Source organism: Kwoniella botswanensis, chromosome 1, assembly GCF_036426115.1.
Source record: "Kwoniella botswanensis chromosome 1, complete sequence".
Classification (NCBI taxonomy): Eukaryota; Fungi; Basidiomycota; class Tremellomycetes; order Tremellales; family Cryptococcaceae; genus Kwoniella; species Kwoniella botswanensis.
This window is the reverse complement of record NC_088599.1, coordinates 10,046,616-10,061,442: the sequence shown is the minus strand read 5'-3', so window position 1 is coordinate 10,061,442 and position 14,827 is coordinate 10,046,616. Positions and strand designations below refer to the sequence as shown.

Genomic DNA, 14,827 nt, shown 5'->3' with positions numbered 1-14,827 from the left:
GACCTGTTTTGTTGTACAAGAGATAAATCACTGTGCTGTCCAGGTACGAGAGGTATCACTTGTTTTAATACGATATGAGGTGTCACTACAATCAGTACAACCATGTGTCTACTATGATATCAGCTCTTACTTCCAGATTCTCTCGTACTGAAATCCTCGCCCTTCGTTCATCTGTCTGATCATTTTTTCCCTTTTCCTTACTCATCATCCTTAATGAGTCCCATGGCGACGCATATCTTCCAAGCGGCCACGTTAGCAGCATCCCGTTTGGTAGATTTAGTAGCCTCGGCCGTCCTAATGGTCCAAAAGGAATATCATCATCATAGACAAGCCCATCGGTCTCTCTTTACTCACCATGTTTTGCTATCACTGTCCGTGACAGTACAGGTTACCTTCCAAAGTGAAGTATTAGCATCACCAGATAATCGAGTTTCCGTATAAGTTGGTAATTCTCCTTCCTTGAAATGACTATGGAGAGCCATCTTTCCCCCTCGAGCTTTCTCATCTTCCTCTTTCCTACTTTCCGGTGTGACATAAGCCCGTCCAGGCATACCCTTGTACTTCTTCTCGATTCGTTTTTCTTCTACTTCAAGGTGCTCTACAGCAAAGCGAGCGATGGGCTCTAGGACTTGGCGTAACCATTGAAATAGGTAGTCGTACGCTTCACCTCGTGTCTTTCGGGGCTTGATAGTATCGGAAGAGGTGGTGTTGTTAGGAGAATTTGTGGGCTCGGAAGAAGGTGATGTCGAGGTTGATTTGGATGATTCTTGGGGATCCGAAGAAATCATATCCGTATCTGATTCCGATGACGATTCTTTGAATATGATCTCGATACCATCGTAATAATCGGTAGTTTCGTCACTTTCTCCAGACCTGGTATTATCATCAGTATCCGGATCAGTAGTTGACTCCGCATCAAAGTATTCTTGATCGCTTTCCTCGCTCTCTCCATCGGAATCTGGTTGAGCGGTTTCCCCCTTACTGGGATCTGCCCCGGATGGCGAAGGACTTGAGCTAGCCGTGGACCTCTCTTCAATATCGTTTGACTGAGTTGAAGTTAGGGTATTGTCATTTTCAAAATTCAGATATGAGTAATACACAGCAGCGATGTAAGCCTCGAAGATGGATGCTTGGACTTTCTCGTTTCTCCGAAGGGTAAACCGAAGGGAGGGTTCCGAGATGAGATGATTGGGTAGACCATATTGGCATGAGATCTGTGCTAGAGTAGCGTTACTGACAAGCTTGTCTCGCATGATCTGGATTTATTGGGGGTATGATTAGCCGCGCAGGCGTTGGGAGTCTGAGCTGTACCTACCGAGGCACTTCCTTGACGGAAGTTGGGGTATAGCTCGTGAGCTAAAGTGACAGCTATGGCTTCAAGCAAAGAATCCCCGATGTGTTCTGAACGTGTATCAGGAGGCTGGTCAGCTAAGCAAAACACGCTCTCGTTACCTGAGCAGCTCACCCAGTTTTTCATAATCCAGACTCCCTTGACCTTCTTCCAGGAAGACAGAGGTGCTATAGCTTCTAGGGACATTTGAGAGGCTTGCATGGGTGAACACCATGTTTCTCAGCTTGGAATCGACTATAGGCGGGAGGGGTGGGAGGTCAAGCTTTGGTAAAGAAGGAAGTACGAATACCTGCAAACAATGATCGTACTTCTGAATAGAACGAGGCATCGTTAATAGGTTTATCAGTGAAAACAAGGTTAGAGGATAAGCAAGCTGTTGGTTGTAAGTGGAAGAGATTAGACCTATCCCTCAAGAATGCTCAAGAGTAATAACTAAGTGTGTACGTGGAAGATATAGTAGAAGATGAAGAGAAGAAAGAGGATTCAACGCACTCATCCTTCTTTATATCCCACTGGTCCTTCGCCTTTTCAGCGTGGACCTAGAAAGTGGAGGTGGATCGGATATCACCGTAAGATCGTCGTGATGCATGATGTGGCATTTGCGTGGTGCACTGCTGGTGGAACTTGCCGAATTCGGGTGGCGTCACTTTAGATCATGGATCATTCAACCGGTCCTCACTTTTGATTTTTCAATTTTCAATCTTAAATCTTTTGGATCAGCTCAGCGCACGCGATCATATATACTGGACATTCTCCATCATCTCATCGCACTTGTCATAGTCTCAGACCCCATGTTATAGATCGGAGGGGGGCTATCACTATCTCTTGGATCACTAGTCATAGCTCACCCGGTATGCCCCTCTCGTCATTTTCATTCTCGTCCTCATTGCACATGACTAAAAACCATCGACAACCTCCTTTCACCGCTTCTTCTTCCACTCCTCCTTTGAAACATCGATCTTCCAACAACATGGCTATTCCATCCAACTTTATGATCTCAAATGATCCTTCCAACTCGGCTGGTCCATCACGTTCATCTTCTCTGGCAGGTCGGAAGAGACCGAGAGAATCGGATGGTGATGGTAAGAACCGTACTCCATCGAGGAGAACGAAAAGCACAGGAGATGCTAGAAGTAACAGCTCAAAAGATCGAGAAGCTTTCCAAAGAGGACTGATATCCGTTTTCGTACCTAAAGCCCTTCAAGAGTCAAAACAAGGAAATTTGGCGCATTATAACGATCTTCTTGCTCATTTCTTACCTTCACCTACGACACCGATACCCGCTTTGCCCCCTCTCCTACCCTTACTTCGAGCCATATCCGCCCATGTCTCCCTTCTTTCTCCTGAAATCCACTCTCCACTCGTCACGGCGATCATCAATCTACCTTGGGCTACGGGAGATGAGAAATTTGTGAAAACGTTTGTAGGATGGGCAGCTGTTCTTGTCAGTGCGCAACCAGGTTGGGCGAAGGAAGTCGTAGGAATGGCCGTCAAGGGACTCACTTGGCGTGAGTCAATCTGATTTTCTTCTCATTCGGTCTCCTCACTAACTCGTGTATACGTAGAGCTACCCTTTACATCAAGCACTTCCGCACCGATATCGAGAAAGCTCTTTCATGCCAGGCATCATCTATTACTTTCACATCTGATCTCGCTAGTTCCCACATTGCCTAACGTCCTTCAACCCCTTCTCATACGGAATTTTCCACATAAACGAGAACCGGAAGTAGCTCAAACTACCTGGATCAGGAACTGCTGCGAATTGATCGGATATTGCCCAGAATTAGGAGGCAGAATGTGGGGCGAGATTGTTGACAGGATGTTGCGGATTGATGTGAGTTGAGATCACATCGCTATCTGTTGCATCTGCTATGTAACCGAAAAGGATCTGATAAATTTTGTCATACAGGTTGAGATTACCAACAGTATAGAAGACGATGATGACGATTCGGATGCGGAGTCGGACGATGAAGACGACATGCCACCATCCAGTTTCCCTCGATTATCCCCGACCCCAACTCTCGATCCCCTTGATCTTCTCATATCTCAGCAACTTCCTCGACCGCGGACGGCTTCACCTTCGCCTGATATCGGTGTAGATGACGATGCGTCCGATGGAGATCCAGATCCTGATGAGCTTTCTTCCGACGACGATGGTGAATCCGATGACGAAGACTCCACCAATGCAGCCAAGCTAGCCGAGGCGAGGGAGAAGAAAAAGGCAAACGTGAAAGCTATGAGAGAGAAACTTGATGGAATGCTTGTGCATTTTTTCGAACACCTTGAAGAATACATGGGTGCGAAAGCAAGTCATTTACCTGCCGCCGAAATGGCAGCTCAGAATATTGCCGGAAGTTCCGGCGCATCTACACCGACTTCTGAATACCCTTTACCTAGCTCATCGACAATCGCTTCCTTACTCGTTAAAAGACCTGCACCAACTCCCGCCCAATCTTTATCGTTCTTCCAGACTCTACTCAACCTATTCTCTCGACAAATTCTTCCCACATCTGCTACTCAGCATATCCCATTCTTGTTGTTCCACACGGCTTCTTTCTCGCCATCCCATACCGATCTATTCCTTGGTCTGCTCGTATCTCAAGCATTGTATGCTCAAACCACTACAGCACCTCATACTTCACAACCTGTATCAATGAATCAGCGTATAGCAGCTACGGTCTATATAGGTTCGATCGTGTGTAGAGCAAGATTTGTCACCGATGATCAAGCTCGAACGGTCCTGACTTATCTATTAGCATATATCGACGGGAAGTTACATCAATCTCGTATCAACAAGAAAGAAGGCATAGATGAATTACCCTTATTCTACGCGGTCTGTCAAGCCGTAATGTTGATTTTCTGTTTCAGGTGGAGAGCGTTCACCGCATCTGCCTCGAAAGACGAGAACGAGAATGACACTATCGTGGGCGATCTCGAATTAGATGGCGAAGAATCGTTAGATGGGGAAAACAATAATGATAACAAGTGGATAAATGATCTGGATATTTTGCAAAGAGCCATAACTAGCGAACTTAATCCTTTACTTGTGAGTTTGGAATATTCAGCTGATTTCAACCAATACAAACAACAATGAAGCTGATTAAAATTATTGATGTATGATAGGGATGTAATCCAACGATCGTATCTACTTTTGCCAAAGTAGCTCATCACACCAATTTCTTATATTGTTTCTCAATTATCGAAGCCAACCAACAATCTTCTCATCCGCCCGCACGATCCACATCATCCCAGAACCTAGCCAGTACCGCATCCACCAACGGCAATAGTAATAGTAATAACAATACACAACGTAATACACCAAAATTACCTACTCGAACCAATTCATCTTTGATCGGTTCACAGACCTTACCTCGTCAAGCCAGACAGATGAATATTGATCTAGGTTTAGATTCTTATTTCCCCTTTGATCCATATGACCTACCTAAATCGAAGAAGTATATAGAAAGGTTATATAGAACCTGGTCTGAAGTAGCTATCGATTCAGGCAATAACGATTCTGATTCGGACTCTGATAGCGAATCTGAAGAAGAGGAGGAGGAAGACGAAAGTGACGATTCAAGTTTAGAAGATCACATGAAGACCACCTTCCCCCATAAGATCAATATAGGAAGTTACGGTGAACACAGGAAGAAGAAATTGTTCAACGGGACTGGTCAGAGAGATAATGGATTGTCAAGTAGTCTTGAAGGAATGAGTATATCACCTAATCTTAATGGAGGATTGGGCATGGGAATGGGAGTAGGTGTGAGAGGTGCTTAATTGCTCGATTTCAAACGTACTTGTCACTTTACTTCGAATTAGCTGTTCATGTTTTCGGTTGACATCCTCGTTTCTTGTATAGATTATAACTTTTATTTATTCTTCATTATTTTGCATACATTCACATCAAATTTCGTTATATGTTACGGATACGATGGATATTATCTATACTTTCCCTGTTGTACTTCACCCGATATGCAACCCTATCATGAAATCATATCGATCACCGATTATATGGACATACGTCTGTAAGTACAGCACAAGAAATATCAGTCAGATTTCCCCGACAGAGGTGAGTGGATCGAACCCACCTTAATCTATTACCTCTTTGGATCACTTTTGAACCTCTCGAAGCATCCACCAGACCGGTAGGTAGTTTGCCTTGATCTTTCCATTTCTTTAATGTCTCTCTACCTGCTTGTAAACCTATATGAAGTACTTCGGAGAATCGTTTGAAACCGCCCAATGTGTCGAATTGCTAAAAAGTCATACTTCAGTGGAAACCCATCGATCAAATGGGACGAGCCTACACACCTGTACAGGCATAGCAACGTATAAACACCCCGGAGCATTCTTGACGTCTTCTAGCGTTTTCACACTCGACACGCTACGCGAAAAAGCATATCAGCTAATGCCTTCTGAGGATGCAACGGGACATTTAGCTGAAAAGCTCACTAGGTCAATCTCGAAGATATCTCAGTCATCGATAATACCTTCCTCTCGTAGAATGGATTGAATCTATTGATACCGATGTTAGCTGCAACGCCATGATTTTTCATGAAACCCTTCAATGTAGCTAAATCGTCCCACTAACCTATTAATAAATATCCACCAACCCGATACTGAATCTCCATAATTCCTAGGACTGGTATCATCTATACTTCCTACATCTACCACTATGATATCCCTTATACCGTTCTGTCGTAAAGGTTCGATGGGTGTATTATCCATATACCCTCCGTCGACGAGTACTGAAGGGATCACTACATTAGGAGCTGAACCGAGATTTGCAAAGGCTACCACTCACAATTGCCGTTATCAGACAGCGGAGGTAGCAAACCTGCCAAAGTCATCGAGGCTCTCACGTACCGCCTATCAATAAGTCCAACTCATCAGCTAGTGATTCAGTCATGATTCTGAAAGTGGCAGCTTCACCTACCAAGCATAACCTGTTCGATGTATTTCCATCCTGGAATGAGTGATATTTGTCGAATTGGCGAAGAATGGTATCCACATATCTATTAGGCATGAAAAGTCAGCTTATGACCTTTGCATTCAAGGCAAACACGAAGCTCACCTTCGATATGTGTATTATAGAATGCCTTGTCTAGAGCTCATCGTCAGCTACAGCCCCCTAAAGAAAGGATATATCTTTAGTTTCCCGATACTTACAAATACCTCGGTCTATCGAATAAATTATCAGCATTATCCTCTTCTCTTTCGGCTTGTATGTCACTCACTAAACTCATGTCCAGTCGTATAAGCCACAAAAGGATACGTCACATCGCTCAAAATCCTCAACATCGATCCCATCCTACCCGCAAACTGTTTCGTCCTGCCCGTCGTTTCCAGAAGATCCGTTTCTTTGGCATATAATCCTCCAACGAAGCTTCCAATCGAACATCCTCCAATCGCATCAATGGGTATTCCAAATTCTTCCAATGCCTGTAACATCCCTATATGCGATATACCCCTCGCACCACCTCCACCTAATACCACTCCAATCTGTTTACCACATAATCTCCGGGCTATCCTAGCGAAATCGTTCATATGTGAAGGACGACGAGGTCTGGCAAATGGTCTTAAACCCCTATATTTTCGGATTCTAGTTTCAACTCTTTCTCGTAAATGCTTGAATGCCGCTACGGCTGCCGCGTCGTGTACAGTCGGAGTAACTTTGTGCGGGGTGACTACACCTGGTAACTCGACGTGATGATGGGCATGTACCCAAGGACGGTTCTGAGAAAGAGTTGAGCTAATAGTGCCAAAAGCATTGAGAGAAGTGACTCACAACCAGCCAAGGGCGAGTCGATCCCGGAGCGACAGCCTTTTCATCATGTAGCAGGATAAGTTCTTTCCTAGCTGTTGTTTTAGTCGCGAGGAGCAATTTCTCTGTGCAAAGAATATATAAGCTACATGGTTTCTCATATACAGACAAAAGCTCACCATATTCTCCCAAAGAGGGATCATCTCCCATTGCCAGCACCAACACTAAATCGGCCTGATTTCGACCATCAGCTATCATATCTCTACTACAAATGCGACGCATACCTGTCGTATACAAGTCAAAGTCCATTGACTCGCAGGCGGAGAGTCCGCGACATATAGAACCGTTCGATAGTGTTGCTAAAACTTCATGTTAGCTGAACCCCTACCTTTAGTTCCGGTCAGCTCACCTCTTGATCAGCAAGCCAACCAGCGACTTTGAGTTTCCTACCTCACGCAGGTCTCAGTAAGCTCCATATCAAATCTTCATTTGCTCGGTAGCTTACCCAATTCTCGCAAAGGCGTGTCTGCCCAGATGGCGCATCACAGTACCTTGGTCAAGATACGATGTTGAAGCTCCTAATTCCTCCAAGGAAGTTTTCAACTTTCCTGCAAAATGAGCAACAGGCACATTCCTGTTATTGCCAAGTATACAAACGGTCTCTGCAAATCCCAAATTTATGAGCTCATGCTTTTTCGCCTGATACAAACCTTTCAGTCAACTCACTTAGGTTAACATCTGTCGTAGGGACGTTCAGAGGCAAATGACCGATCTTCATCTGTTCTCCCATAGCTTTCCTCACTCGTCCCGCTATCAGCCTCATAAACTGCACAGTAGTCGCAGGATGCTTGATACTGATCGCATCGAACAACGCCGCCGGTATTCTTACCAATTCTGAATCTCGTATAGCGTTGACAGTATCGGAACGGTCGACAGCTGTGATCACATCAAGCTCGCCGATAGAGTCATTCTGACCATATTCTCGAAGGACTTGCATCGAGCCATCTTTATCGTGGAAAGATCGAAGTCGACCGTCTACGAAATCATCATCAGCCAGAGAACCACTGCAGAGATACTATGTATCAGTTGACTCACTAATCACGATGTAGAAATCGGTAGCTTTATCACCTTTCTCATACTACGCAGGTGTCAGAATACAACCTGTTCCTGCCGTCAGAAACTTACGAGAACCTGAAATGCTGATTAGCTTAGAACCAATACTTATAGTTATTGGTATAGCTCACCTGGCCAGCACCAAGCTGCTGCCAATCCAACCCAGCATCAATATGCAGGACTAGCAACAAAAGATCAGCTATATGTGCGGCATGAACCTATTTTGCATCTTACCAAGGGGAGACAAAAGTGATAACAACCTCTTCGCAAGAGTCAGCAATACGATCGGTCGCCTCTCGATGATCTTTTCCAGCGTATGATGAGGCAGGAAACCGACAAAACAGTCCGTCTTGGCGCTGGATGTTATAGACTCGTCAGTTATCAGAGCATTTATCCAACCTATTTCATATCTAGCCGACTTACGTGATATTGACATAAGAATCAGTACTGCACAAGGACGAAAGATAACCAGCTATTCCACCGGGCTGTATGTGATTATCAGGTTTAGCTGTGGAATATGAAGGCGACATCGATCAGCTTACCTTAACGGTGTATAAAGTCTCTTCGCCCTTTCCGCTACCAAAAGGAGATGAATAACCGTTATTGTGGCTTGTGTCCAGTCCCAAGGCAGCACCGAACGGTCTTCCGTTGACATTTGCAAATGTCGATGGCGGTGGACTTGCACTCGTAGGATTTACAGAAGGCGATGACCGAGGAGTTTCCACTCCACCTTGATGTACAGGTAATGATGTCTTCAACCCGACAATAGATTAGCTAACTTTTTATAACCATCTCATCTTCAGGTGCTCACCTCGAGGAATCCATCAATGACATAGTACATCCCCGGACTCCTTTCACCCTCCTTGACCAACACACTCCCTTTCTTGAAGAACAGGATTTCAACATTGCCCTCCAGATCCTTCAATACCTTCTTATCACCGGCCGCAGTCCCAAATTGAGAATCATGCATACTAGCTGAAATGCTACTCGCTTCATCGTCATTCACTTTCGCTTTCAAAGCTGCTTCTCTCAACATTCCGCCTATCACTCCCTCGTGCGTCGAGGCAGCCATCATATCCAGTACATTTCCGAAAGGCGACTTGACACCTGGTCTACCATTAGGAGGGAACATTGGCGAGTTCGGGGTTGATACCGCCGAGACCGATGGTGCGAAGGAGTTTCTTCCGATGGAATCGATATTGCTCTCAGTAGGTTGAGCTAGTCCAATAGATCTTGCTATACTCATTAAGACAGCTTCTTTCAGATCAAACGATTCATCTTCTGGTGTACCGTAATCCCCAGAGGAAGGGGTGATAGCCACTCCGTTATGATGTGCTAAGTCTGTTGAAGATCCAGAAAACCTTCCCATCCAAGTATCCATTCTAGGTAGTCCCGGTGTCTGCACGCCAGGTCGGTAGTACGCTCCTCCTTTCTCATCAGGTACATTCCCCTGACCCATAGCTAAATCACCAGCTGCCACCTGCTTCCTGAAGGCAGACTTGCGTCTGACGAATTCACTTCCATGCCTTGCAGCCGAGTCCGGACTGAATACACCGGCTGAGGGTGGCTCGATTGCGGTATTGCTATCAGGCGTGTTCTCCGCTGGCGATTCTACAGCGACAGCCGCATCGATCTTGCTGAGTGCTTGTAAACCTTTGACGGAAAGATTACCACCTTTGACTGAAGGAGTGGAAGGTACTTGTTGTGGAGTAGCCGAGGGTAGCGATGGAGCTTTGACCGTAGGACTAGATGGAACATAATTGAAGTAGTCTTTACTGGATATTCGACCACTAGGGGATGAACCGATTGACGAGAAGTTCTTCTGACTCCTGTCCTTAGCTTGAGCCTCGGGCTGGAATCGATTTCGCAGAGCTTGCATGCCCCCTCCAGTATAGAACGATCTAGGAAGAGGGTGAGAAACAAGGGAGTTGAGGGAAGATTCAGATCGGAGGATTTCTTTGGTCAATCCGAGATATTTGTGGGCTAAAAGATATCCATCGTCAGCTTCTAGGTGGACATTCACGGCCTTCAAGACAACTCACCAGTCATAAATGTTACTCTACTGAACCTTTCCAAAACTACCTGAACCACTGTGCCACTTGCCTTTGGGAACTTCCTGGTAAGTTTCCTGAAAGCCGACGCAGGAATGACAGCTAATGTACTATCCACAGTCGCTCTTGAGATAGTTCCTTTTAAGGCAGCAGCGCCAGTATCTTCGCGTCTCGGTACTCTTCTAAGCGGTCTAGGTGAGTCGTGCAAAGAAGTGGTTGTTGAAGGAAACGCTCCAGGCTGCGGTCTTATCTGAGGCGATGGATGAAGAGAGCTTGATTGTGATCTGCCTCCCGCAGGCGAAGGAGAGACGGTTGCTGGCATGGAGTAAGAAGGATGTTGTCCCGCATTTTCCGCATCCTGATGAACCATACTACTGCCTGTTCCTAGGGAAGACGATCGCTGATGCTGTGGTCTATGACTTCCGCTAGTAGGTGATGTATTTTCCGGACTTCCAACTCTTTTACTTAATACTTCATGGTCGAGCTGACTGACATCTGAGTTTGCCCTGGTTTTACCTCTGTTCTCTCCTGGAGGAGCTAGAGAAGGCTCTCTGATCATATCGTCATCATCTAGTACTTCTCCATCTTCATTCTCGTTTGGTGATGTCCACGAAAGCTTTATGTCTTCGGTGAACAAGGATAAAATGGAAAATAGCGACGAGAGCGTACCGCCAGTGGATACCTCATTCAATAGGTGATATCCATTGAAGGATGATGTATTCAGATTATATGGGTCGGGTGACGATGGAGTAGATCTGCTGAGAGGTGACGAATCAGGGGCGAACTAAATCAAATTGTCATTAGCTATGCTTTTGGTGCACAAGGTAATAAAGACCGGGTTTCACGTACGACCTGGACTTTTCCTTCAACGACACACCAAAAGTCCCCACCCCCTATATCCAGCGTATCACCAGCGGCCAATCGTCGAGTCTGCAGGTGTCTGCTCAACTCGTGGAAAACAGGTTTCTCGAGGTATCCAAATATTCTAATTGCCGAGAGGAAATCATCCAGGTAGTTGTGGAAAGATCCTGATCTACTTCTTTTGTCGTTTATACCTATTCCAGGAGTATCTAGAGGTAGGAGTTCAGCAGTGAGAGAAGGCGGTGATGGAGGTGGAAGAGCAGGCTCCTTGAGTTTGGTATATCGCGTCAGGTATCGATATCGTACTAAGAAGAATAGACCTAATAGTAATGCTGCGAAGAGCGCTAGGAAGTGGGGAAAGCCGAGTGAGATGGTCAGACTGTAGTGAAGTATCCTGACGATTGCGCTATGGTCGAAGGTCTCTGTTAGCTGTATAGCAATCAAGCAGCAGGTAGCTCACCTTGGTAGGCCAATAGTCAACACCCCTACCAAATTCCTAAACCCTTGAAGGACGTATAAGATGGCATAGATTATCGCTACGGCCAGAGCGATCAGAGGGTTACCATTGGCGTCGGGCGGCGGGGGCACTGTAGACATATTGCCTCTCAACTGCTGCTTTATGACTCTCTAACGATTTCAGTATCTTCCGGAATCTAAGGGTGACAAGGAGACAAACATAAAGAGGCATTCATCCTTGTCTTTCTGTCAACATCCGACGAGGGTGATCGGGGCACCAGACATTTGGCATGCCACGTGGGTTTGGTTCCGCTTGCAAGGTGCCCCGGATCAGTAGAAATAGATATTTTTGTTGATCCAAAAATCAAAATTACTCGAGTAGCGTCCCAACAAGATATGATATGATCCTTGCATTTGCTCATTCTAAGCTTCGTATTACGACTCACTGAAAAGGACGTCCAATATGTCAGCCCTGGCAGCCAGACGAGCTGCCGCTCTTCTTGCCTCTCAAACTTCTACTCCATCAACTTCGAAAGCTCCATCCCCCGGGCCCAGTGCAGCTTCTTCACCTTCTCCCGAAATTTTGGAGAGCGATTCAGCTGAAGAAGGAAGCACCCCTCCTCCCCTCCCACCACCTGCCAACAAGAAGAGAAAACTGCGTAAATCATCTCCACCACCATCGCTTCCTCGTCAGTCACAATACCACGATAGCTCACTTTCGACGATCACAAACCCTGAACCTGCAATAAGAAAATCAAATAGGAAAAGACGATTTTCACCATCTGCACCTGCCGAGGAGCCCGAGATAGTATTTGAGGATGGTAGTGATACGTCCGTAGGAGATAGTGATGCAGATCTAGCCGATGAAGGCATGAACGATGTAGATGAAGGTAGAGCTCAATGGAGTGTTCCTGTAACTTCTATCGATTCAACTCCTGGTCCATCAAGGATCAAGACAAAGTAGGTTAACATGCGATACAGAAGTTGATGAACGAGACTGATGAAATCATGATTTTCAGACACGCCATACAGGATAATATCAATATCGACAATACGTCGAAAATCATTCCGCTGGAGAACATCAATCTATACAAAGTATCGCAAGATGACTTACGGTTAGCTGGACTGAAAGATGATTATGCGGGAGATGGGATGATCATAAGTCTAGCCAAAGAAGAGGTGAGCCGTTTCACCAGGGGAGCTCCCCATAACTAGCTTACTCTGAACTTCATATAGACTCTGATCATTGCCGGTACATACATCTTGACCCCCTTGTCCGGAAGCATATCTATATCTTCCTGTACTCTCACTTGCGATGGCTCATCATACCCCGTCTTCGCTCCTACCTCCCATCCTATACCCGTCATCTCGCCGGTCTCTGCCAGAACGAATCTGGGAGCTGTATCCTGGCTCAACAAGCTCAAATTACCCAAAGGTTTCAGAAAGGGTGAAATACTATTTCTAATCAGGCAGAATACTTGCGGTATAGACGGATTGAGATATGGTGCTGTACCGGGATTCGCTCATATATGGTTGGAAGAGGTAGGAAGTTGGGGTCTCAAGGGTGTTCATCCTGTATGTTACCGTCTACTTTTACGTATTGACGGTCTGATGACCTGCTGACGTTGGGTTGTACAGGTGATTGGATCATTTTCCACTCCCATATATCCTCATATAACTCCACCAACATGGTCCGAAGCTCTATCTTCCCTCTCATCAAATGAGGAAGATAGTGAACGACCATTTGTAGGGCTTATCAAAGGTCCAAAGCGATCTGGTAAATCCACTTTGGGACGAGCGTTACTGAATAATCTTCTGGAGAAGTACGAGAGGGTGGCTTGGTTGGAATGTGATCTGGGTCAAGGCGAGTTCAGTGCGGGTGGTATAGTAGGATTATGGGTTTTGGACAAACAAGTTTTAGGTGAGTGAGGCTTACTGTACTATTTCAATAATCCGTACTGATCATTCAATCGTCGTAAAAAAGGTCCCTCATTCACCCATCCATCAATACCTTATCGAGCCCATTATTTAGGCACATACACGCCTCTCACTTGTCCAGATGAGTACATCACCTCCCTCAAACATTTATTGGAAGTTTACAAATTCGATATCCAACATTCACTTTCCGCCTCTACTTCTACCACCACAAACAAAATCAACGATCAAGTACCATTAGTGGTCAACACTCAAGGATGGGTAAAAGGTCTAGGTGAAGAACTTTTACAGTCCATTGAAGGGATGTCTGAACCTACACATATCTATTCATTCTCTTCTCCATATGAAGAGGAACAGCAGTATACCAATACGAATGGATGGACGAATTCACCAGTATATCCAACAAGCCTATTACCCGATCCATACTCGAATGAAAATGTACAGGTCAAGCAGATCATACTTGAATCAGCACCTATCACACCCCTTCAAGCTAGGTTCTCTGCTGCTGATCTGAGAGTATTATCAATCTTATCGTACTTCTACAGTTCCATCTCGCCGGAAGGAGTTGAGTGGGACTTCGCTAAACCGCTTACATACCTTAACCCGTGGGAGGTAGAGTACGGTACGGATACGAACAAAGCGATTAATAGGATATACATGAAAGGAGAAGGTAGTGAAGGTGTCTTGAGTGAAGATCTGGGTATAGCATTGAATGGGTCGATCGTCGCTTTGATCGAGTTCATCAACCCGATGTCTATGGTCGAAGATGGAGATGAAGATCAGGTTTATGCACAAGGTAGATCACCGCCGGAATTGGATTCGATAAATTTCCTAGGATTAGGTTTAATACGATATATTCAACCTTCTTCTTTGGCCTTGTTAGATGGTAAGATTCACCTCCTGACTCCTCTTTCTCCGGAAGTACTGGGTAGATGTAAAGGGTTGATCAAGAATGGTGCTATCGAATTACCAACTGCGGGATTGCTAGATTGGTCAAAATCAAATTCTTCGACTCAAGGAGAGGGTGAAGAAGGGGAGATACCGTTCTTTGATAAGAGTGGGATCGAAGTTGTCGGAGGGGAGAGAAGGAGATGGAGGAAGAATATAATGAGGAAAGGGATGTAGGTGTAAAACTTGATATAACTTATCATATTTGATCAGATACCGGGATGTAGTCATCATGAAACAATGCATCGAGTACTGTTACTGTACTTCAAGTATGCATGATCTAACCAAAATGCATATAAACATGATTGTTACAACTATTCCATATCTAAATCGTACCCAACTCGA

The 14,827-nt window shown here is 45.3% G+C and overlaps 4 protein-coding genes across 4 annotated transcripts; 2 read left to right on the top strand and 2 right to left on the bottom strand.

Annotated features, from left to right (window-relative positions):
- Window positions 1-197: 197 nt before the first annotated feature.
- On the bottom strand, window positions 198-1,679 carry L199_003811 (uncharacterized protein; the record flags this gene model as incomplete). The annotated part of the gene is made up of 4 exons (XM_064889539.1): window positions 198-294; window positions 355-1,256; window positions 1,316-1,401; window positions 1,466-1,679. 4 exons carry the CDS (start codon window positions 1,677-1,679, stop codon window positions 198-200), a joined length of 1,299 nt encoding a protein of 432 aa, XP_064745611.1.
- A 525-nt stretch (window positions 1,680-2,204) lies between these two features.
- Window positions 2,205-5,131, top strand: L199_003810 (uncharacterized protein; the record flags this gene model as incomplete). The annotated part of the gene is made up of 4 exons (XM_064889538.1): window positions 2,205-2,859; window positions 2,917-3,185; window positions 3,261-4,397; window positions 4,475-5,131. The coding sequence occupies 4 exons, from the start codon at window positions 2,205-2,207 to the stop codon at window positions 5,129-5,131; spliced, it is 2,718 nt and encodes a 905-aa protein (XP_064745610.1).
- Window positions 5,132-5,361: 230 nt separating this feature from the next.
- Window positions 5,362-11,740, bottom strand: L199_003809 (lysophospholipase NTE1; the record flags this gene model as incomplete). Its single annotated transcript, XM_064889537.1, has 25 exons — window positions 5,362-5,377; window positions 5,443-5,609; window positions 5,666-5,738; window positions 5,807-5,869; window positions 5,946-6,102; window positions 6,159-6,223; window positions 6,291-6,369; window positions 6,429-6,458; window positions 6,524-6,535; window positions 6,592-7,090; window positions 7,143-7,243; window positions 7,298-7,352; window positions 7,403-7,477; window positions 7,528-7,564; window positions 7,624-7,780; window positions 7,845-8,153; window positions 8,214-8,256; window positions 8,363-8,412; window positions 8,466-8,587; window positions 8,655-8,716; window positions 8,774-8,983; window positions 9,043-10,214; window positions 10,274-11,066; window positions 11,132-11,549; window positions 11,604-11,740. 25 exons carry the CDS (start codon window positions 11,738-11,740, stop codon window positions 5,362-5,364), a joined length of 4,902 nt encoding a protein of 1,633 aa, XP_064745609.1.
- Window positions 11,741-12,062: 322 nt separating this feature from the next.
- Window positions 12,063-14,659, top strand: L199_003808 (uncharacterized protein; the record flags this gene model as incomplete). Its single annotated transcript, XM_064889536.1, has 5 exons — window positions 12,063-12,559; window positions 12,619-12,778; window positions 12,836-13,174; window positions 13,238-13,520; window positions 13,584-14,659. The coding sequence occupies 5 exons, from the start codon at window positions 12,063-12,065 to the stop codon at window positions 14,657-14,659; spliced, it is 2,355 nt and encodes a 784-aa protein (XP_064745608.1).
- Between the last annotated feature and the right edge of the window lie 168 nt (window positions 14,660-14,827).